A 24,902-nucleotide genomic window follows, 5' to 3' on the forward strand; every position below is an offset into this window, starting at 1 on the left:
CTAAGCCTTAGTTCTCTCCAACCCTTTCTTTGGCTTTAGACTTTAAGTTATAAGTGTAACCCTCTTGAAGAAGAGTGTTTCTCATTTTAAAACAGCCTACCTGATGATTCTCCCTGAACAAGTCTGGTACTTTTATTTGTGAATTGAGTCCTTCCAGTCGCGTTCAATTCCGTTGATCTCTAAGTGCTGACATCCAATTTTCTCTGTCTTAGAAGTCTATCAGATTTCCTCTATTTTGTTGAGTAAAATGAGTGTAAAGGAAGAACAGGGACTGAGTAATACAAAAGAGACAGGATTCCTCCAAGCTACACAGAGCCAACACCATATCACATTTCTAACCAAACAGTAGCTGAAACTGCACCAGAAAAAGTTGTAGTTTCTAACACCATGTGGTACCTTGGGATTAATGCATTAGTGAGAGTGTTCCCCCTGGTCCCACAAACATCTCCTCTCTTTCTGTCTGAGAATTTTCTAGGAGAGTGGGAAGGAAGAGAGAGGAGGAAAGGGCAGGGATTGAAAAGTGCTTTTCTGGGTTGCCTTACATTATCTGTAAGTGTTTCTTCTAAATCCTCAATAAAATTATATCAGTATGGGTTCCATTAAGTGACATCAAATTTAGGTAAAGTGAGAAGACTTGAAGTTTTTGTACTAAATTTCTACATTCGTAATAAGCCTTATTATATGAGGGAAGCTGTATTTTCTGCTATCAGAAAGAGGGCCAGCTGGTCTGTTCAAATGCATGCTAGATGTATTGAGTTGGTCCAAATGAGTTTGACTAATGAGTTGGTCCAAAGTGGCCCCAGCTCCAATGACAAGGCTCTGCCAAGCCTGAAGCAGACACACATACCTGTGTTTGCTTATACGGAAGTGGTAAATGCTGTTGCTGCATCAATATCCTGCCTGTAGTATCAAGTAACATCAAGGGCACTTCTTGATGGTTAATTTGGTTTGGGTGTAGGAAAATGCCTATATGTTCCTTGTTTTCCAGTATATGTTGCTCTTCAGCAAAAATAGGAGGAAATAACATATGTCTGCATCTTCCCTTCAGAACATCAGAAAAATACTAGTCATAAGGGCAATTTTCCAAATAATGTTACTTAAAAGGAAAAGTGACAATGCAGACTAAAGTGGCAGCTGCTATCCAGAAAATTGTGAATTTCCTGCTTAATGATAAACCAGAAAACCAGAGAGAAAATACCATTAAAAGTAGTTATGAGTCTATGGAAGAAAATATAAGACAGAGCAAGAAAGCATCTGTAAGAGAAAATATGTAGAGACCTCTGAGAAAAAATTTAAGACAACTTCATGTGCTTTTTATTCACAACCATATTGATGAATACAGCATGTAGAAAATTATAGTTTTCCAAATGGCTATGACCTTGATAAATAATTTGATTTCTAGAAAATGGGGGTTTTTCTTTTCATTTAAAAGGAAAAAACAAATCCCCTTCAGGGCAAAATGCATTTTTCAGAAATTAAGAAAATTTCTTGGTGAAAGAGCTTTTTCCAAGGGATCTCTCTGTCTTTTTATCCACTCAACCTATTACTCCCATGAAAAACACAACCACTCCGATTCCTCTGTCCAGGCATTTTAAAATCAGATTTACCTTCCTTTCCCTCCCTTTCTTCCACATCTCATTTTTGCAAGAACTGAAAACTACTTTACACTTGTCATATAATAATCATTTGTGGTGACGTAGGCAGATTGTTGACATTGCAAACTAAGCTGTTGTATAATCAATAAAAGTAAATTTTAGGTAGCATATTTTCTTCATTCCTGCTGTGCATCGAGGTGTATGCTATACCCCCAACAAGGAGTGTAGATTTTGGATCTAGAGACAAACTCATGCTCTAGAGTCCTCTTCTTTTAATTTATCCAAAAGAGCACCATTTCCTTCTCCCCAGTTCTACCATTCCTGTGGAATGTCAGTAAAATAGGTACTAGGCTTTCCTTCCTCTTATACTATTCTTAGACAGATAAGTAATTTTAAAAATTTCAAGTACCCTAAAATATACCGAAATGTAGAATATTCTCAAAATAATGTGCTTTTCTGTAGATGTAAGAAATTCCTTGGAGGTTATGTCATGCTGTCATTTATTTTGAGAATTCTGTAAATGTGACACATTGAGGCAAATTTGTACCTCTGTATTTAAGTATTTCTGATACCACGACACCTTCTATGAGCAATCTTATTAAGATTACTGGCAGTAGTGAACAGTTTTAGTAGCATTATTAGTTTATTATGTTAACATTTTAGGCCAAGTCTTTTATGATAAAATACTGCTGAGACAAATTACTTAGTGAAAAAGCAAAACTGATAGCTATTTTGTTATAGAAAATACTGTAGTATTTTCAGCCTTTATAAGAATGTAAAATGTTTTCTAAACGATTATACAAATTTTTAAACAGAAGAGGTACCCCTACATGTGGTTATTATATTTATGGCAGAAAAGCTTCTAATTATTTACTTTGTTTTTCTTCCATAGAACAGAGTAATGAGCATTGAATTGATTTTTCTGGCAGAAACATGTTACACCATGAAAGCTAAATGTTATCCTAAACAGTACTTGGTGGTAAAATTTAGCAGTGTGTATGCGTGTGTCAGTACCATTTCCCATACAAGTTAGAATGGCTTTGATAGAAAAATAATTGCCTTTAAATGCTGGGATTCCATATTTATAGCATTTTGCTTTCTCAGTGTTGGAGATACTATTTTAGGTTATTTTTATTTTAAACTCTGTCTTGCAAATTAAATCTCTACTTCCTCCCTCTCATATGTCATCAGTTGTGCAGCTCTTGGAAGCCACATCAGTCCTTTAGCTAACAACTGGAATTTAGTAAATAAGTTGTTCACAAGAATGGCGTGTTACCAACCAGTTTTATTTGAGATCTGAGAAGTAACTAAAAGGTAATTTCTTTTTATATAAGTGCTTCCACAAGAGTCTGAGAAGACAGAGGAATATTTAATAGAAAATGCAGATTTTCTGAACTCTGTTTTTCAGGATAAAAGTGTTCTGTGTCCTGCATTTGTTGGTATTATTTTGGCCTATATTTCCATAGAATGCTTTATGTTTGTAAACTTTCCTTTGATACTTGCAAACTTGCCTTTTAATGTAACCTTTTCTTTAAAGCTATACTCATTTGAGACATGCTTGGGCCCATGATTTTTGAAGCTTGTTTACCATGATCTTTAGCTAATCCCTTTACCTATTACCTCTTGCCTTTGAATTTTACTCCATTTTGAATATGGCCATGAGTGTGCACAGTACATGTATTTATGCTTTTGTCTGTGTTTCAAGAAGTTGGATAATTTTACTTGACTATGCTATTAAATTTTAAGTGCATTCTGTAAAACACAAAGGAATAATTATTCTCATAGTTTTTCTGTCAACTTTTCCTTATTTTGGTCCTTTCTATACTAGTTCAGAGACTCTGACTGAGGCATATTATAGATCAAATGTAGAAGAGTCCTTATAATTACGTTTAAACCACCTTTCTAAATAAAAAAAATAAAAGGATAAGCAGATATTTTAGACAATATTTCATAATCTTTTTGACTGCATAAGATCTTGCAGTTCCAGCTGCAAGAATTCAGGAAAGTTACATGAAGGATGCCAAAATAATTATTCATTTTAAAAGGAACCCACTAATAATAGCCTTAGGCTCTGAAAATGTCTTTAAAAGCCATTAAAAAATGCAAGAAAAAAAAGTAGCAAGCAAGAAAGAAAACAAACAGTGCTTCTAAAACTTTTTATTCAGTGGCACATAGATACTCCTGCAATTAAAACATTTAAAATTGCTGACTTTATAAATGATCTTTAAATGGGCGCATCCATGGAAGACCTTGACCCTTTAAACATTTTGGCATGTGATTAAATTCAAAACCATATGCAAATCCCAGTGACATGAACATGATTGGCAGTACTGCAGACTTCATATTGATGTGGTACCTTTTGCCCCCTGAAGAAAAAAACAAAAATATACTTTTTAATCTCCAGAAAGCAATTAAGGTAACTATAAAATAAAAGTAAGGACAGGAGTATTGACTGTTCTTAAAAATAGAAAAAAAGAAAAAATACAATTATTAAAAAGATATAAAAATTAAACCTAGAAGAATAAAAGAAAACATATGAAAATAAATAATATAGAAGATAAAACTTCTATAAAATATATGCCTTAAAAACTAATGCAGAAAAAATTGGCAGAATTTTGGTATGCCTTGGAGGATAAATCCAGAACAAAGCTGATGGTCAGATGATAGTCATCAAGGAGTTTTGAGGGAATGTTCTCAAGTTTGGTCTTGATGGACTTGGGCTGACAACAGAACTGGCACAAAGGAATGTTGTGAAATTAAACCAAAATTTTAGGGAGAGATACTATTATAAAATCAATTGATGCAGAAAAAAGTATTATGTGCGAGTTGTACAGAAATTCTGTGTAGCTTTCTGTGACGACATTACTTGATATTGTGTTACATTAAAACATGTGGAAACAGCACATAAAAATAATAGATACTGTAAGTTCCATATACCTGTAGGGGCAATCTTTTAAATGCTTTCTTAACTGTTTTTATCATGGAACATTCAACAACTTACTTCACCTTGTGTAATTTTAAGGTAGGACAGCATTGTGATTGTTTGGTATTTTATTTGCATGATGTGAAACTGAGAAACTGTAGGCAGACCTGCATTTTTTCAAACAACTGACTAGGTCTCCATTTGGTGGCTAAATCTCCACTATTATAGCACTAATGCATTGTATATATCTATATTCTTGCAAAATACAAGTCTGGTATAACTGAACAAATAGTAGTGCATTTATTGTTTTGGTTTTTTTTCCCTACTCGTTGAAGTTATGGACTTTAGAGTCTTCTGCATTTTCTCTCAAAGTTTTTCAAGAGACAACTGGGTAATTTATTCAAGGCTTTTACCAGCTTTTAGTTTTAGCTGATTCATCTGTGAAGTGGGTAAAGAAATGCCTCTTTAGAGGAGTATGCAATCAGAAACAGCTATACTGATTTATACCAGCTGAAGATATGAACCTTTCCATTTTTCAGTGCTCTCAAAGTGCTTTGAGATCACTGAATAAAAACACTGGAGGATTTTAGGGAAAGAGCAAATAATTTATGTTACTAAGCTATTCCAATCTGCAGTTTCAGAACAGCACAGACTATTTTTCTGTTACATAAATTGTTGTCCTGGGCTGGTATTCCTGCTCGTTTCCTTTTTAAATTAACAACACAGCAAAAGAATTGTAGCTATTTGCATAAGTTTAGCTTTCTTTGGAGATTTCCAGCTCTGTGTTGTGGTGCTTAGAGAGTCGTTTATGCATTGGGTACTTCTCTGCAGTCTCTTCTGGGAGAACAAATGTTTGGTAGCATCCTAGCCATGTGCTTTGAATGTACAAAAATAGCATAGAAAAATAAAAGAAACAGAGTCCCTTGGTAGAATCGCTTTAATGTCTTGCATCTGATGTTCAGATTGGTGGGGAGGGGAGGATCACATGCCTGATGTTTTCTCTAGAACTACACCCAACTGGAAGCCATCCCTTGGCTTCTCTGCAGACAGCAGCATACCCAAATGGAACATATTAATTCTTTGGGGAAATCTCCCTAGTCAGACAAAAAGGAATCTTTTCAGCTTCCCAGATACATGCTCTGTTCCCAGTACCATCAGACTGAAAGAGGAATCTGCCTTTCGTTGATCTGGAAGACACAGTTTCACTCTAACTGCAAGGTTTAGATAAATAACTTCTGTGATGCAGCTGCTCAAGCTTTCAGGTTTTGACATGTTTATTAATGAAAATGAATGAGAAAAGAAAGAAACAGTCAGCCAGGCAAGATGCCCCTGTAACTCTGCTGTCATCATTAGGTGAATATGGTATACCAAGTATTTATGCTTCTATATTATTCAGATCACAGAAAATAAATATCACTTTTATGTGTTTTATTTTCTTTGGAGAAGGAAGTGGAGGAGAGTGTGAGTCATAGTGGAAGAATAAAATCTATTTCTCTTCTGACAAAAGCTGCTTGTTTTGTCAGAGAAGGATCCTAGCATTAACTTCAGTTTGCTGATAAGCGCTGGAGACTGGCTTCAAAAAGAAGTGATGGCCTGCCAGTCCCCAGTCCGTATCTGTCTGGTGACCCATGGCCAGAAGCCAAATCATATTTCTTACTCCTGCTGGGCATAAGATAATCAGTGTTCCTAGCAGGGTCTGAATACAGACCCAAGGCTGCTGGTGCACCCTTGCAAAGATTTCTGGTGATTAGAATTTTGACCCTTTGCACCGTAACAAATCCTGCCAGCTGCAGCGTAACTTCTGAGCATAGGGCTGGTCTGAGGAATCTGGGAAGGTTAACATGGATATATATTAGTTTATGACCAATATTATTTGCCTACTTTAAAAAAACACACCCCAATATATTTTCTGTTATGATCAGATTCAGAGGGTTCTCTTCTTAGGCAGCTGAGAAGGGAAGTGACATGGTTATAGGAGCTCCTGAGGAGGTAGTCAGTGGATGATTCCTCCTTTTTACTCCTTGCTGTGCCTTTCAGAGTGTAGAAGAGGTAGAAAAGATGCAGAGTCCAATGATTTTCTGCTCCCAAGAGATAGTGAAAGGGATCAGTTGCCTGTCCAACCATCCTGAGGTAGGAAAAGATTGTTTAAAAGGGAGAAGTGATCTTCATGTTGCATTCTGTAGGCTTTCTCTACAACTACCAACCTCAAAACGTTTATTTCCCCTGCCCATGGCAGGGCGGGGGTGGGCTAGATAATCTTTAAAAGTCCCTTCCAACCCAAGGTGTTCTATGGTTCTGTGATTCTGTGATTTTCCTAAAGACACTCACTCATACTCACTCATACGAAGGTTCTAAATCCTGAGAGGTGACAAATGACAAAAGGCTTTATGTATGTCCTGGTGAAATTAAGACTGTATTTTAAAATGCGTGTGTATATAATTCCTTATAGAACTTCATAAGATAGGAAAGTTTCTGTCATTTTTGTGAAAGAATTTTCATGTGTGTTTCTTGTCACAAAGCAGCTACTGCCAAGGCTAGACAAACACTAGAGATGTCCTGAATACATAAGCTCCAAACAAAAACACTGTTTTTCAGATGTTAAGTTGCTCTTTTCTGAGTGGATATATCATAGAATTTATTCAGAAGAGTAACCACCTAAATGTCTGTAGATTAATGTAGAAGACTGGATTAGAGATTTAGGAACCAAAGGTCTATATGGTCTTTACAATTGAGATACTTTTAGCTGACATCTTTTTGAAAGACCAAATAGTAGCCTTGAGTTCTGTAACAAGGACCAGGGACACTCTGAGATGTTTAAGAGAGGAGTCAAGCTTGCTGTCACAGTAAAGAAATTTTTAGTTTTGCATGATATCTTTCAAAAAGAAAAGTCCTTAAAGGTTCTTCTGTATTAAATGATGAACCGTATAAGATGGATGAGCTCTGAAACTCCACTTCCCTCAATACTGTGCAGGATGAAAAAGAACACAGGGCATACAGGTTACCTCTTCTGGTACATTGTGTGCAAAGTAGCAGTAGGTAAGTTATGTCTTAGTTTGTGAGACAATAATACAGCAAAAGTAGGATGTTATTTTTCTGGTGAAATGTAACAGACACTGTACATTTTTGAAAGAAAAAATTATTTCTTTCAGAAAAAAGCCCTCTTAGTTGTTATTTTGGTGAAGTGAATTCAGGTAATACTGAAAGCAGTAACAGAACACTGAATTCTAAATGCCACCTCCAGTTATAGTGTTACAGCTTTCTCATTTCTTGAGCTGAGATTCCTATACATCATTTCTGTAGAGATTTATGAAGGTGATACTATTTCCTGTTCAGCACTATTAAAGATGGTGTTAATAGCTATTCCTGCTTCTTTGTTAAAAACCCTTGCTTTCAGTGTTTAATAATCTTCCTATTGCTACTCAGTATGGCTGGCAGTTTTAATGTCAGACATATTTATTTGACAAAAAAATTGAATAAACTGTGTCTAAACAATTTTTGCTGCTTCTATGAATGAGATTAAGGGTCATATGCATTGTTTTGCCCCATTATTATTAAAAAATGTGCTGACATCTTTATGCTTAAGAGCAAGGTCTTGAAATGTGGTAGAAGTGTGGTAGATTTTTCCCAATGTTCCAAATTATAAGACTCTTAAAAATTTCTTTGCGTGTTAGACTGGTGAGGCTTATTACTGCTCAGCAACTTGAGCTTGCAGAGCTTCTCTGCGCTGAACAAACTCCATTGTCTGACTCCTGAGCTTAGTCTGTGCTGTACTCTGTGGTGCTGCCACTTTGTTTGACATGAAGAAATAAAAAGCAGAGCCTGACTTGAATTTGAGGAAATATGAATGGAGAGGAGGAGGGCAAAAGCTCAAGTGGCTTCAGATAGGGAGGGTTCTTCATAGGATCCCTCCTTCTTTCAGTCTATAAGATGTATGGTGCTATGGGGACAGATGAAGATTGTGTATCAGCCACAGTCCTCATCATTGATCAGGATCCATGCCACATGTGTTGCAGACGTGGGGAAGTTTGGGAAGTATGTGTTGCTTCAGACAATGAATTTGTAATTAGAGTGTCAGAAGGTATGTACATAAGATAAGACGTGGTTGCATATGAGGCCTTTATTCCTGATATTGTTCCCTAGCTTTGTGGAGATTAGCCTGCAAAATCTCAGTCACTGTAGTGTCTAATGTAAGTATTCATATGTGTATTTTGTGTGTTAGAGAGTTCTATATCGTGGAACAATAGGAAAAAAAGCCTAGAGGAGGAGTGATTGACTGCCTGCCTCCAGACCATGTCAGCTTGAACCTGTAGCAACCTTGGTGGATATTTGTTTCAGCTATTATAAAAAAGTCCAAGAGATGGAGAGTCTCCAATTTTCTTAAAAATTTTATTTTTATATTATTTATTTTTAGTATTTAAAAGCTTGTTCCAGTGTCTGAAGTACAGATGTCCTGCTGCAGCTGCTTCAGGTCCTGTCCACAGGGTACAGAACAGGTTATTTCTTTCCTCTTGCAACGACTTACATATTTGTGCACTTTTACCATGTTTGCTCCCATGTTATGCAAATCAAATAATTATAATGATGTTATTTATCCACTTAAGGTACGTTTTTTAAAAGTCTTTTCTTCGCTTTTGATCTCTCCAGTTGGTCTAGGTCCTTCTTGAAGTGCAGTGCTCAATACTGGAATCCATATTTCAGCAGAGGCCTCCTACTAATGACTTGTAAAAAAAGGGCTATTTCACAACTTATATCACTTTGCCTGTAGATATTTGTGGTGCAATTTCAGCAAAATCACCAAAAATTTTTAAGTGGCCTCTATCCTTTTTTTAATGTAAAATTATATTCATTAAAATTATGCGTGCTCTGACAAAGACTTTTTGCTTCATCTGAATTATCCTTTTTCATGATTAAGAAGTGAAGGGAACATTTTCCTGATATTAAAATTACCTTTGAAGCAAACAAAACAAAATAAAGTTTATAATGCATAGATCAAAAACTAAACTAAAGAAAAACCTAGAGAACTATTAATATCATTAATGTGTCTTTTTTTCCACAGAAAACCTAAACTTTTCAGCAAAAATATGGTTTCTTTGGGCTAAGTTTTTTTATCAAATAAACAATAAACATTGAACTTAAACAAACAGCATTACACATGCACAAAATTAATCTTTACATTCTGACCAGTGCAGATCGATTGGGATTTTCTGGAGTTAATTTTTCTGGGATAGGACATTTATATATGTATTTGCCTTTTAGTATTAGCTATGTCCCCCTGATTTATCACAGCCATTACAGGCTTAGTGTTTGTCAAACCAGTGCAAAAGGTATCCTTACTCCTTCCCTTTGGAGTCAGCCTGAAAGAACACATTTTCAAGTGCAGAGCAAAGGGGCTGATCTTCTCCTTCAATACAGCTTTCAGGCTTTGAGATTGGAGAAGAGCAAAATCAAAGTGATAAAATATCCGCGCATAAATTTGTCAAGGAAGGGGTTAAAAAAGTGGAATCTTTGTGACTGTAAAGGGCTGAATTATCTTTCTGACACCAGCAGGGGTTGCTGTCACTAGTTCGTGGTTGTCACATTCCTGTTATGCTTGACCTTGGAAAGGCTTGACAGCATAGTCTGGATTTGATTAAGGGAATTTCATGTTTTTCCTTTGCTAGAGTCACCCCCCACCTCGACAAACATTTAAAAATGTTAAGGAGTAAAAAAAAAAAAAAAAAAGTTTGGAAAGCAAACATTTTCCCAAAAGAAATTTATAGTTCAAATTTACACCAAGTTCACACTAACTGGAGCAGTCCGGGTTTCCATTCAGGCTTTGAGAGCTCTCTGTAAACCATTAGTCACTTCCCTGGAAGAGGCAGCTTTTTATAGGCAGCAGGATAAAACAGACACAGATGTGTAAGTAATATTAGAGGCTTTCACATGTACCTGCCTTTTTTTTTCTCAGTCATACAGAAGAAAAAAGAGTGATTATAGAAAGAAATTCATTGAAGCCTTGAACTTGAACAGCTGCCATGGAGATTGGTTTAATGAAAATAAAATATCTTGTGTTGTGGTTTTTTTCTGATTGTGACAATTTGTATAATGAACATGGAAGTTCTTTTAATTTTATCACATTGGGTTCTTGCATTCTACAGGACTGTGATTATGCCAGCTGCCAACGAGTTTGATCCAGAAATTGTCCTGGTGTCAGCAGGATTCGATGCTGTGGAAGGCCACGACCCTCCGCTGGGCGGGTACAAAGTCACAGCTAAATGTATGTATTGCCATTACCATGTCTTTCTGAGCTGGTATTTTTTCTAGTTAGGAACCTTATTATATAAGTCCAGTTCACATCCGTGTTTCTGTTTTGTGAGATGACAGCTGTGTCACTGTGAGAAGGGACTGCCCCGCAGTCAATACCCAGAGATGCCTGGAGAGCTGCAGTGCTTGCCCAGCTCATGGACAAGGTGGAAACAAACATGTTAGAGTTCCTGGCTCGCTCCTTTATGTTCCTCTTGGCATTTTTGTCTTGGCTTTCTAAAGTATTACTTTTCTGGCATTCAAATAACATTTTAGAGGTTTCGTGCTTTTCAATAGGCCCCAATTTCCAAATGCTGGAGTAAGTTACCTCCCTTTAAATATATATTGGAGATTTTAGACTTTGGATGCCTAAATCCAATCTCATATTGCTCTTTTGTTATTGCAATCTTTTCAGCTCCGTGGCATTAATCCTGAATTACATCAGTGTTTATGAAGGCCAAATTTTTCTAAAAGACTATTCTGCTGGGTCTCAATGTTTGGATGTCCATTTCAGTCTTTCAAAATGTTTGCTTATGGCAGAGATTTAATACTTACTGAAAGACAGGTCTGTCTGATACATCTCATTTGTAACACTCCAGCATCCCTAGCTCTTACCAGACATTGTGGCCAAACTGATTATGAGCCTGGGATGTTAAGCAAGGCTGGGTGATGTAGTAATTCTCTGTACAGAATATGCAATGTAACATTGCTTTATGTCAACTACTTTGCGTGGGACAACTAAAAATGGTTTCCTAATGCAATGCTGTGAATAATTTTCTCCAGTATATCTACTTTTATTCAGTGTATTCAGTCTATAATATCACTTCAACAGCTATTAAATATGGACCTCTGCTGCTAATGGCAAATGCCTTGGGAAAGTATGGAGAAGTCAATGAGACTTAATGGCATTTAAAACACTGCAGAAATGGACTCCAGAGGATTTTGTCCTTCTAACCTCTGCCTTTTGTTACAGATCAATAGACCAAAGCTGTTGTTTACCTCAGGAGGTTCAGGGCGGATATGCATATTTTTTATTTTAATTTTCACTGCATGTTAAACAGGCTCCCCTGAATACCAGCGAAAGTGATGGAGGAATAGAGTGAGTGTCCCTAAGGGTGTGCTGTGAAAAGGGAGAATGCCGAGAGCAGTGCAGGGGTCTACCCAAAGACGCTTACACAGGTGCTAATGCTCAAATGGGCTGGAAATGGAATATCCCTTTGGCTGCAAGTCAGACATATTGAGTTTTAGCACAGCTTTTCAGCTTAATGCAGTGGTTACACTGGAGAGGAAAGAAACATATCAGTCAGTGTGCATGTTTGAGTATCATTTCCCTGTGTATTATGATTTTTGGTAAAACATTTTGCAGGAAGAGGTGAGCGATTTACTCGCTTTTTTTTTCCATATGTGGTTCCTGGTCAGCTGCACCATCCCATGGCCTTGTGTGGCAGGGAGGGGAAATTTCAGCTGGTAATAATTAGATATTTTGTTGAGAACCATTATATAACTATCTTTATTTAGCTGCTGAGAAGGTATTCTACGTGTCCCTTAAGGATGCAAGATGCTTTGGCATATATAATATTCTGGCATAGTAACTTCAACAATTTACCCAGAAATTGCAGCAAAGAGAAACTGTCTGATATCAGAATTATTGTTAATTTTTATCCATGAATTAATTAACTCTTCATAACTTTTTTAAAGAAATCTTAAAACATTTTCTAATATAGGAGGCTGCACACTACTTCTGCATATGTATCTGTAAGCAAAAAAAAGGTGATTTTTTTGCTTAAAAAAAAAAAGCCAATGTAGGTGGCTCTTGTTTAAATTAAGAGAAAAGCCAAGATAGACTCAGATAACGATCATGCACCTGAGGGATGAATAAAGCCATTTTTACAGATCCAAAGGAATTTATTATTTCCCCAAAACAAAATTCTCCACATTCCACCATTCTATTTTAGAACATAACATACTATATGTGGTATGTAGCAAAAAGAACATTCTATTAAAAAAAAAAAAGATCCAAAGAGAAACTTTCATATTGAACATTAAAATAGATATTTGTGCAAAGTTTTAATGTAATTGGTTTGTAATAATTAGGAATTGTACACCAACAAGTTAAGCTAAACCTGCAAACATTCTTTCTTTATAAATCTTTAGCACTTTGTGTACACATAATACATTGAATTTTCTGATTTCTGTGATTTAATACAAGCTTTACAAATTAGGGAGAGATTGAGATCAAAGGAGAGAAGATAGATCCTTTGCTACCAACCTTGCTCTTAAAGAGCATTTAGAAGCTACTAGATACTTGGTAATGATTTTTTTATGTCTTTCCATCACAGTACAATCTGAGAGAAAAAATTAAAATTTATTAACCAATCAATTGTCCCAAGTTATAAAGTAAAAATCATTGATTGAGGATAGTAGATTTAACTAATTACAGCCTTGGAGTAACCATATAGCAGGCTATTACATTCAACAAAAAATGGTCTGGTAAATCTGCACAGTTTGAGAAATGTAAACTGTAATCTGCTTTAACCCAGAATTTTAATTTTTTCCATATTATCATACAATCTTATTTACTGAGGAGTTGCCATTTCTCATTAGTAAAGAAACATGTCAGCAACAAAATAATCATATATATATATATATATATATATATATATATATATATATATATATATATGTATATTTGCAGCTGATTTTAAGTCTGTGAGTCTGTTGTACATGTCAGGATTTCTCACAGTGAGGTGACTCTCAATTCCTCTAGAGTGGAATTTGGCCAACTGAGATCAGTGATGATAGCAGAGCTTGGAGATATCTCACTTCCTAATTTATCTCTAGTTGTATAAGTAATGAAATCACGAATGGTCCATTTAAAAAAAAAAAAAAGGAGGTAGTGGTTAAAAAAAGATTGGAAGGGAAATTTGAATCTTTCCTATCTTATTTCACTTCTCAGATCACTTTCCCTATTTTTACAAAGTGGCTTTTCAATTCCTCCTATCACTAAACTAAGCAATATTTAACTAAGTTTTACCTGTCTGTGAAACAGATTTGTTTGGTGCAATGTAGAATTGAGAATGAACATTAAGTAAAACATTTGTTTCAACCCAAACTTTGATGATTTCACAGGCACATTTTTCTTTATGTTAGCTCTTTGTGCCAATCCTCTCTCTTAATGAAGTGCTATGATTTCAAAAGGTGCTTGGATAATACACCTACGTACACATACACATCTTGAAATATATACTTAACCCATGTGCATAAAGTTTCTGATGGATTTTATATTATTTTAAGTACAAAAAGGGCTTCAAAGATTTGATATGACTGGTGACATATGGCAGAACTTGTTGCTGCTGGGAAGTTCTCAGTCCTTTGGTACAAGCTACATTCCTAATATCTTAGTAAGGAAAGGCAAGCTTTATTGACAACACTGATGAAAGGCCACCTAGCATAATTAGAAACAGGTACGCTTTTGAATTCACAATCGCTTTGCCCTGAAGAAGGTCTTCCCCCCTCAAAAGAGTTTGTGTCAGAAAAGGACTTTTTTTTTCCAAATAAAAACTTTCTGTCTGCTAAAAATATTATCTTTACTCACAGACACTGCCTTGCCTGTGGCATTATGCTATGGGAACTGCACCAAGTTTAACATCAAAAAGCAAAGGAAAGAAAGTGAGGCAAATATCATGTTAAACTTCACTGGTAGTCCTCTTGGCCCAGGGTCTTGCATCAGTTAAAGGTTCCAACTCTTGCTCAGGAACTTCTCTAATATCTGGTATGATCTGTCAGGAATATTCAGGCAACTTATCCTAGATTTTGCTTTCTGTGCCCCTTCTGTAATGACTCAAGCTTAACTTCATTAGCTGAAATAGAGGAATAGGAATACCTTTTGCAATGTCAAGTCCATCTTCAGTGCTAGCATGGCTCTGTCCCTGTTGCTTGGCTAAGTGGTTCCCCAAGATGTAAGGTGAAAGTTGGTGCATGGGAACTCTCAGCTTTATGCAGAGTAACTACTGAAGTGTTTAGGATCTCTTTGTCTAGATCAGAGACTGTGAAAATCCTTTAATTTTATTGTGAAATATAATCAGGTGAGAGGAAAATATGCCTCAGTTCCTGGTTAGTTCAATGGTTTCTTTTTATTATTAGAATTATTTTTTTTTCAGTAAGATAGCACAAAATATCAGCACCATGTAACATGTATTATCAAAACATATTTTTTTATCAAATTCACTTTTATACTGGAGTAATAAAAGTTGTATTGAAAATAAAATATAAGAAAAATAATGGTGGAAGAAGTAAAGGGAATAAAGGAATTTTATATTTAGAGTAGCAGGGATATGCTTAAAGAGTATAAATCTACTCTTCCCTGTTATCCTGATGTGTGGAGAGTCTTAGTTCAGTCAAAGAAAGAACAGAGATCATTTCTCCCAGGCTGAGCTTGGGAATCTTAGAGGAAAGAATTAAAACAATTATTATCTCTCTTTCTGTAACCATTATTTATAGTTATGGCTTTCCACAGTGTGCTATTCATAGCGCACCAATAGTGTGAGATGTTTCTGCCTTGAGACCAATCAAGTATCAGCTTAATGAGTCACATTATAAAAGACCTGCTACTTTTGTTAAAGTTAGCTATCTGATCCACCTGAAGACTAGAGTCTTTCTTTCCATCCCTGACTCAACAGTGTTGCTGATGATCCTTAGATAGAACTACTGAAGATAGAACTGATACATTTTGTGCTTTATTTTACAGTTAATTTTTACATTTTCTGCTAAAACATATAGTATTATCACACAATTTGAATTTTGTGGAGTGAACAAGTCTGAATAATATCTGTCAGTTCTGATCATAAATTTGCAAGTTGTTAGATATTGTATGGGAACTGTTTCTGAATTTAGCTCTGCTGGCTGAAGATCTCCGTGTAACATTATCCTGAGGTGAAGTACTTTCTCTTTGTTTTATAGAGCAGCCCTTAGAATAATGCTTGCACTAGAGCAAGCCACTGAGATCACTTTACTGTTCAAGTAAATATTCTACATAATTGCTCATTAAATCTTGACCATTCCATAAAAATAATAAGTAAATAGAGAAGTGTCAAGCAAGAATGAAGACCTTTTTTAAGGTACTTAACTTCCTGAAGCACCGCATTTGTTGAAGGCTATGGTGATTTACTAGAGTTTTCCTGTTGTTTTACTCTCCTATTCCAAAGATGCTATTTGACACCAGAGTGCAAAATAGAATCAGCAATTAGCAGTAGGAAAGGATACCACTGTGAGCATTTAAAGAGTAAATGGTATTTTGTCTGTTGGAATATTTGTCTTCTGTTATGCCAAATTTGTAATGAAAAGTTGATCCAGTGCCTGGAATATAACTGATTTTATCTAAGCTGATTTGCAACTTTTAATGTTTTTATTTGAGAACATTTCAGTTTCATTCTCTTAACCTATCAAAAGATGCATTATGCTGTAATACACTCTATTCAAGTGGGACCAATGAAAAAAGTCCTGAAGTTATTAGCAGTTTCCTTGTCATGAGCCCAGGTTATTTCCAAAGGATATGTCAGCATAAGTGATAGAAATTAATGTATTAGAAAGACTGCTGACTCACTCATGGCCAGCAGCTCTTCTGTGAGGAATCTCTTCTCATGGCTGGAACTGATACTTTGCAGGATACAAATAAGAGCAACCAGGTTGAGCTTGGGGGCCTTTTGGTTTCCTGTTACTTTGCCCTTGACATTTCAGTTCCATTTCCCCCTGGGAGTAATGAGTTTTGATAAAAAGATCTCTGAATGTAACATGAAATGTTATAAAAAGCTAAAATACCTAGCATCTCGGCACAAGCAAATTCAGAAGTAATGGGCACAGTTGTAATAAAGAGATGACTGCTGAAACAAATGAACTATCATGGTGTACTGGCTGTCAGTGGAAGGCTTTGAAGGAGACTTATAAATAGGTGGCATCTTTACAATTAGGTATTCCATAGCACACTCAGACACCATGCAGAAGTTTTTCTTCAATGACTCATCTTTTCTTGAGCCTTCACCACTGTCCTACTGTATCTTGGAATTCTCCTCAGTTTCTCACTGTGTTTTTTTGCATAGTATGTGGGTTAGAAACAGACCAAAGGTTAATGCTAGAACTACATATCACTGAATTCAAATGCAGAACTCCACAGGGTCAAAGCCTGGTACTTCAGATATGTTTCAGAGATAAAGTTTCCCATGTGCCAGCTTCAGTATTTCTAAAACATTCTATGTGACTATTCTGAGTATTTCAAGTACTTAGAAGGCTATATTTGTTCATTGTTTTGGGATTTTGCTTGTTTGTTTGTTTTTTTCCTGGAAGTACTTCATTTCTAAAGGAGTCTCCGGATAATATTGTTACTCTCTACTGGACTTGGACAGCCTTGGACTGGCTGTGAATTTTTTGGGTAGAATGTCTTTGGGTAGGAACTTCACTTTCTTGTGATTTTCTGAAAGTCTTCTCTGACTTTTGAGTCCAAGAAAGAGTCCTGACTGGGACTACTGGGGCTAATGTAATAGGTATACATTAAAGGAAGGCAGGAAAAAAGAGCTCCTGCAAATTGTCAGCTGACTAAAGAGAATAGTAGAAACTTGCTAGCTCTTTTAACACAGTTTGATTTTCTAAAAATAGCATCACAGGCTTTTATAATGCTGTGTCTAATCTCTTCACAAGTAAGAAAGTCTTTTTGACTCAGCTACAAGAAACTGTGATCTGGGTAAGTTTGGCACTGACTGCCTCTGACTGCAGTTTCCTAGCTGGCAGAGCTGCTCCGAGCAGCTTCTTGCCATTCAAAAGGCTGGTTGCACACCACTTCACCTTCAGAGTTGTCCATTGCTTACCTTGCACCAGCTTCTTGTCAATCTCTCTGTAAACACATGGAGTATTAACTCATCAGTCTATCAGAAAACAAAGTCAAAAAAAGTGAAAAGATTTCTATAGAGCTGAAGCTGAATCAGATTATGGAAGGACTGATGTGTGCCGGAGGCAGCAGAGAAAGGAAGAGATTGCATAGTATAATTTATGGTAGCAGTAAGCAGTTAAATTACTTCACTAGCCACAGCTGCCCTCTTTTCTGAATTCTCCTAAGTTCAGAGTTTGGTTTTTTTTACATAATTTGGTTATCTTTATGGTACTTGAGGTTATATAATGATTAACCAGCAGGATAGATCTTCAGGTTTTGACTCAGAGCTAACAGCATTGGCGATGGGTTGGAGCAATGATCATTGATAGTTTTTCACTGGGGAGTGTCCTCATTGGTATCAGATATTTTCTTTCTGTCCCTTTTGTCTCTTAGGAACTACATGGTACCCAGTGCCTGGCAGCAAGAAAATGTAGCATTGAGACTTTGCTTCCCGTTATTCACTTCTGAAAGAAAAGTTTGGGTTTTTTCTAGGGTGATTTCTTGAATACTAATTAAATGGTAGAGTGGTATGATCCAAAAGACACCAAATAAATGACAAAGTGATTGGCTACCAACCCTTAGATATGATTATTTTCTATTTTTCCTATTTTATAACATTCACTGCAAGAAGTAAAAATATTTTGGTTCCTTTTTCCTTGTAGCCCACAGCAGTCATTGCTGTATCATATCCTATGGTTTGGACATGGCCATTGGATTGCCCAGCCTCCTAAATCAGTTTATGTTTATTTACTCCTGCATTTGTACTCCTTAGATTTGCTCTTGTAATAAAGATATTGGAGATTTATTTGTCAGTGACTCCAGGATCTGATACATTATTGGTTTGTACAGTACATTTACATTTATAGATATGAAATGTAGAAAATTTCAGAAATCCTGCTCTCTGAGGAAGAGTAGTCTGTTGGTTCCTGTGGAAGAGAGATTGGAATTCCCTGTATAAAATTAGTGTCCTCCCTAGGACACAGCATGTGTGAAAGGTAAATGAGGTGAAACTATAAGAGGAAAGGTTCTTTTTTTTTTTTTTTTGAAAATTATTTCATTTAAAGAAGGGATTAGTACTTAGAGAAATTCAGAAAAAAATCTGATATTTGGTTGAAGAACCTGCTTTCACATACTGGCAAGTAAGCATATGTCAATGGCTTGGACTTTTGGCTTGAGCCATGAGAAAACTGAATAATTCGCCTCTTTTACTGAGACTAGGGAAATCCTTGTCTTCAGAGTTTGGGGCACATGTATCTAACTGGACAATAAAACTCATCAGAAGGATTCAGAAATCTCAGTACTGATTTTGTTATTGCCGTTGTGTTTTCCATACTGTCTGGCTAACTGATGTATCTTCCAGAAAGGGCTTACCTAAGCAGAAAGGGAGTGAAATTAGAAATATTAATAAATAAGCATTGATTTCACCTGCTTTTTCACATTTGCTTGGCCTTTCTTTCTGCAAGTGAGCCAGGAGAGATTTCAGTTTCCATTCCCACTCCTGCCTCTCAAAGAGATCTGTCTGCTGGCTAGTTAACTAATTGGTACAAGTGGAAAACCACCTGTACAGCATGTTCAGCTATGCAGTGTCAATCCATCTGCAGAATGCATCAGGTGCCCATTCCTTTTTATTCCTTGATTTAGGGCAGTTGCTGGGGACAAGGCAGAAGATAGATTACAATGGGGAAAAAGAGAATCTACAGAACCATTAAGAATTATTTTCCCTTTTTGGTCATCTTCACTCATCTTTTCACCTACCTCTTGATGTTTCTTCTTTCATGCTACAGTAGCAACATTGGCTAATGACAATAACTTATGTGAAGGACACAAAAAAGGTAAAATTGGTCATACCTTCTCTCAGTTTTGAAATTAAACTTACGAAAACTTTTTCCTTCTTGAAACAAAGAGGCTGTCATTTAGTAGAAGAAAGGAAGAACAAAGTATTTTTTTTTGCTTAGGCAGTATTAATTGTGTCAGATTACAATTTAAATAGGGCAAATTAAATATAAGTTTTAAGTGCCATTTTGAAACTAATGGAGCTTGACACAGTGTTCAGCAACTTGCCTGTGCCTTTTAGAGGATTGGGTCCTGAGAGAACATTGTTGAAAGACATCTCCAAATGTGGATTTCTGCATAACAAAGTGTCTGATCTTTTATAGCATCGTTGCATTGGGAATTAGTCTTGTCTTTGGGAATTTGTAGTCTTTAGTAGAAGAGCATGATTTATGTCTTAGAATTTAACCATTCTCTGTAATAAATAGAAATGTGCCACAAGTATTTACTTGGTTGCGCCATGGGAAAATTTTTAACATATTGTTCACAGCTTCAAAATGCTATAAAAGAAGGCATGTAATTTGAAGACCGACTATCCTTTGTGATTTCTAACCAATAGATTGATTAATATCTTTCAAAGGAGACAGCAGCCAAAATGTTTACATCTCATTAGGCAGAGAAGAAGAGAGCACACACAATTTTGATTATGAGCTTGGATGTTTCATTTCTTTGGGCTTCACATCCCCACTACTTAAGGCAGACTGTAACTTTAAGATGTTATCTCTTGCCTGCACAAATAAACAGCCAGTTATGCTTTTTATGGTGGGCAGTTCTCAAACCAACAGGGGATTAAATGATATTAGCTGGAGTTTGTGGTTCCCTGCTGAACTATCACGGGCTCCATGGATTGCCGTCCTGAATATTTCACAGAGCAAACACCTCTTATCTGAGGTGATATTCTCACACTGGCCTCTTGGCCATGGACTTCAAAAGCTAATCACAGGGAGGGCTTGAGAGGCAATAACCCTTAATATAACAGTCTCTCCTGATAGGGATAGACAAGGTAAAGGTAAGGCGTCTCTGAAGTTTGCTCTTGTGTGTTTAGCCCCATGGGGTGATAAGGGGCCATCTGTTTTTTCAGCCTGCAAACTCATCTTTTTCACACCATCCCAGTATCAAGTACACTTTAGGCCTGACTGGTATCAGCACCAGCAATTCTTCAGTAATCTAAAGAGATTTTCTTGGTATTTTTAGCTTTGATCCCAGAAATTGTCTTAGTTGCTGTTGTGTTGGGATATTTTACCCAAGCAAATATATAAAATTATAAACATTATGTTAAAGGTATCATTGTGACAAAGAAAATAAGTTATTGAAATAGGTGTTATAAAATGTTACTTGTGGGTAAAGGGAAATTTTTGTGCTAACCTATGTCATTAAACTCAAAGCATTAATTCATGGTGGTAGTTTCAAAAAGTCACATCACCACACGTTATTAATTGTTGAAATGGAATATCAGTACTACCAGTTCTAGAAGTTATTGTAAGAGTTAGCACTATGCTGCTCAGATTTCTTTTACTGTGGAGCTCCCAGAACATCTTCCTTCATCTTTTAAGCTTTTCCCTGCAGCCATTTTTTTTATCAATGAGATGTTCAAATTCCATTGCAATCTCCTGATTATAATAGCTTTATATGCAAACACTGAACACTATGAAATCTGCAATAAAATGATGCAAGTTGCCAACACTGGCACATGACAAAAAAATCCTTAATTTTTTTTCAGCACTTTATTACCTTCATTTGTTGTTTTGTGGGGTGGGGGTGGTGGCTGTCTCTAAGGAAATTGTTCTTGCTTATACCAACTAATTGCCATAAAATTTCTGGAAATGCAAGAATATAGATCCTAATCCCACAAGCTTTTACTCGCTTTGAGCAGTCCTATTGATTGAGATTACCCCACAAACCTGATTAATACTTACTAAAATAATTAATGTTTACAGGGACAGAGATTGTAAATATTATTATGGTAAAAATGCTAAAAACTCTTCCAAAGCATATTTACATGAGAACTTTTATTTTAATACTTTTACTTTTATTTGAATACTTCCTGAAATCTTATAGAATTAAATTGAAAAGAAATGCAAATTTTTCTATTGCAAAATATGTCAATTTGAAGAGAATTTACTGATAACTTATTTACTTCAGATTCATCCTTTTCTCCCCATCATCAATTATGATTCATGTACACTGAAATGGACTAAGGGAAAGATCTTGAAAGATCTTCTTTGGAAGAAGAAACTAAAATAAGATAACTGTCCAGAACAACAAAGTATTGTTTGTTAATAAAAAATTCACTTACTTAATATTTTCTTTTTATGATAGCAAATTAATCACATATTTGTTTCCTTTGATCCCTTTCCTTAAATTCCTCTCAGTAAAAAAAAAAGTTCTCTTTTTGATATCTGACATTGCATCCATTCAGAAGTACTTTGTTTGTGAGAGCTGTTTTCTAAATGTTTTTTACTTACTTAAAACAGATTAGTGTTCTCTAAAAGCAAAATAAAACAAAGCAATTCCATTTAATAGTGGAATGTGTCCTTTAATGAAATGTCTGAGTTTTAAATGTGATAGCTTTCAAAATTATTTTCCTAATATGATTAATTAACATCAGATATGAATTCAGTGATTTATTTGTATGGAAACCAGATGACTGACATGTATTGCCATATACTTTATGTTTTTATTCTTGATTGCAGCCAGGCATAATTTGTTTGTTCTTGTTCATCGTTTTCTTCTTATTAAAGCTGGTTAGCAAAGAATAACTTAAATTGCTTTGCATAGTATTTTTATGCTGTCAAGAGAAATCACCAATTTAAAATTTGAGATGGATATAAATCTCAGTAAAAAATTATATATCTTCCCAAGTTTGTTTTGTTTTCAAAATTTTCATATAATATATTTCTTTTTAAAACAAACAATATTATTATTTATTCCTGTTAAAGAGTTTAATTCCTCCAAAACAGTGGAAAAAATTACAGAATATCTTTAATTGGTTTTGGGGTTTTTTCCTCGTAGAGAATAGGTATTGACTAAAAGATCAAATCCAGTTGTTATTATTTGTATCTATTTTTATTTTTATTAAAAAGGTAGTATCTGTAGTCTCAGAAATACTTTGTTTTCACTGCAAGTTATAGTAGCATCTTTTATGGTTCCTACAGGAACAGCTTTGCAGTAAAATGGCTTTTCAATATGACTGGTCTGTGTCCTAACAAATTTACCAGGAATTTCAAGAAATTTTGTCAAATCGTCTTTGAAATAGTTGCATAATTAAGTGCAGTGTTTTGAAGCATATTAGCACAGAAGTAAAAGTGGCAGAGTGGAACCCATTTTGTTGAAATTTCCAAAGCCAACCTGAACAGATCAAAATAATTTTTCATTCACCTGAGTATTTGAGTAAGCAGCATTCTAAACCTGCATCAAATCCTGGGGAAAACAGTAAAGAAAATCCATTTATCAAATGATGCGTTGCTGTTTCAAAGTTGTAATTTAATTAACAAATGTGTTACACCAAAGGAATTAGTTATCCAAGTATAACTGTGGTATTTATGTCACCATGTGAATAAAGCATTATGTTTCTAGTGGTGTTAACTGCCCCAATGGTATTTTTGTAGAACATAAATGAAGACAGTGCATATGTCCTGAACCATGTAATTTTTTTCTTTTGGCTCTTTTTGGGTGCATCTATCCCCACACACAGTGGACACCTCTGGGATTTTCCCAGCATGCTTTTGAAGAAAAACATCGAGGTGACAAAAGCTGAAGATCTTTAAGGGATCTTTAAGGGAAAAAAGTAGTAGTTCTGAAATGTTTTCATCCACCAGGAGTTTCCTTCCAATTCACTGAGAATTGCTGAAAGTTTTTTTTCCAAATCACATTACAAATTTGAAGATTATATAAATGAACACTACTTTTGTAATGTTTTAGGTTACTGATAGGGAGTAAAGAAGATTACTTTAAAAAACACTTAAAAGGGTCTGTGCAGTTTTAATGGCTTGAGTGAAACAAAACACCAAACAGGATGTCCTTGTCCCCTTTGAACTTGAGGCATCACATTGACATGAAGCTACTGAATTCTCTCATTAGTTATGTGGTGCTGGAATCCCAGCAGCACTTAATGAAGATAAGTTTTTATGTAGTGCTTTCAAAAAAGAATTGGAAATTGAGTCTGATCAAATTTAGTGCTCTATCACAGACATAATAAAGTTGGGAAAGCAAGAGAAAAGAAGGGAAGAAAAGAAAAAGAAACAGAAAAAGAGAAAAAGAAAAAGAAAAAGAAAAAGAAAAAGAAAAAGAAAAAGAAAAAGAAAAAGAAAAAGATAAGAAAAAGAAAAAGAAAAAAGAAAAGAAAAGAAAAGAAAAGAAAAAAGAAAAGAAAAGAAAAGAAAAGAAAAGAAAAGAAAAGAAAAGAAAAGAAAAGAAAAGAAAAGAAAAGAAAAGAAAAGAAAAGAAAAGAAAAGAAAAGAAAAGAAAAGAAAAGAAAAGAAGAAAGAAATACTAAAATCTAGAACATAAAATAAGAAGTATCTTTCATGCAGACAAAATAAGATTTTCTTCATTGTAGTCTGCATTATATATCTAAAAGAAAGTAAAAGAAAGATACTATTCGTTTGTATTTTTTCATAACATTTTCTAAAATACTTTTAAATTATTTATCTGCTTTTTTTCTGTTTCATTATATTGGAAGAAAATTTTGTAATTTATTTTAATGGAACTAGCTATCTTATACCATAACAAGGGTACTTACCGTATAACCACTTTAGCATGGTGTACACTGACCATCAGAACTTGTCAGACCTAAAGTCAGTATTTTTAAGAGACAAAGTAGAAAAAACATCTTCTAAGGTGGGGCATATACTTCAGGAAACAACTGAGAGAATATATTTAGTTTAGCAAACAGTCAGCACTGTTCTAGATATATTTCATCTGAAAGACAATGGCAGTCTTTTGGCTTTGGCTGACTACTGACAATTAGAGCATCATAAACCAGATGTCAAACATTGTGTCTTGAGTAACTTTTTTCTTCAGAATTTGCCCATCCCTCTTGTCATCAACTACCTAATTTAGTCCACAGGATAACACTCTGTCCTTTCTCAGTACCTGTTTTTATTTTATTAAAAATAGTGAAAGAAAGAGTATCTGTAAAATATTTTGATTTCCTCTGAATGTTTCCTTAGCTTTTAAGAAAACTGATCCACAATTAGTAGATGCAGAAATGAACATAAAATGTAATAAGTCCAGATAAGAGCCTCTCATTACTACAGGAATATTTCCTGACCAATTTTATTATAATTATATTGCTATGTCACTGAACTCTTCCTTCTGTGATAGTTTCAGCTCAGTGATTTTTACCACTTAC

General features: G+C 35.3%; 1 protein-coding gene across 19 annotated transcripts in view; it reads left to right on the forward strand.

Annotated features, from left to right (window-relative positions):
- HDAC9 (histone deacetylase 9) overlaps positions 1-24,902 on the forward strand; it is a 459,669-nt gene that overhangs the window by 388,061 nt on the left and 46,706 nt on the right. For 18 of the 19 annotated variants that reach the window (XM_038129895.1, XM_038129893.1, XM_038129906.1 and 15 more), the window contains one exon: positions 10,656-10,774. In XM_038129895.1, coding sequence (XP_037985823.1) covers positions 10,656-10,774 — 119 coding nt within the window. Of the gene's footprint in view, positions 1-10,655; positions 10,775-24,902 lie in introns of those variants that run through there. The other variant, XR_005256087.1, reaches the window with a different exon arrangement.

This window comes from Motacilla alba, chromosome 2 (genome assembly GCF_015832195.1).
Source record: "Motacilla alba alba isolate MOTALB_02 chromosome 2, Motacilla_alba_V1.0_pri, whole genome shotgun sequence".
NCBI lineage: Eukaryota > Metazoa > Chordata > Aves > Passeriformes > Motacillidae > Motacilla > Motacilla alba.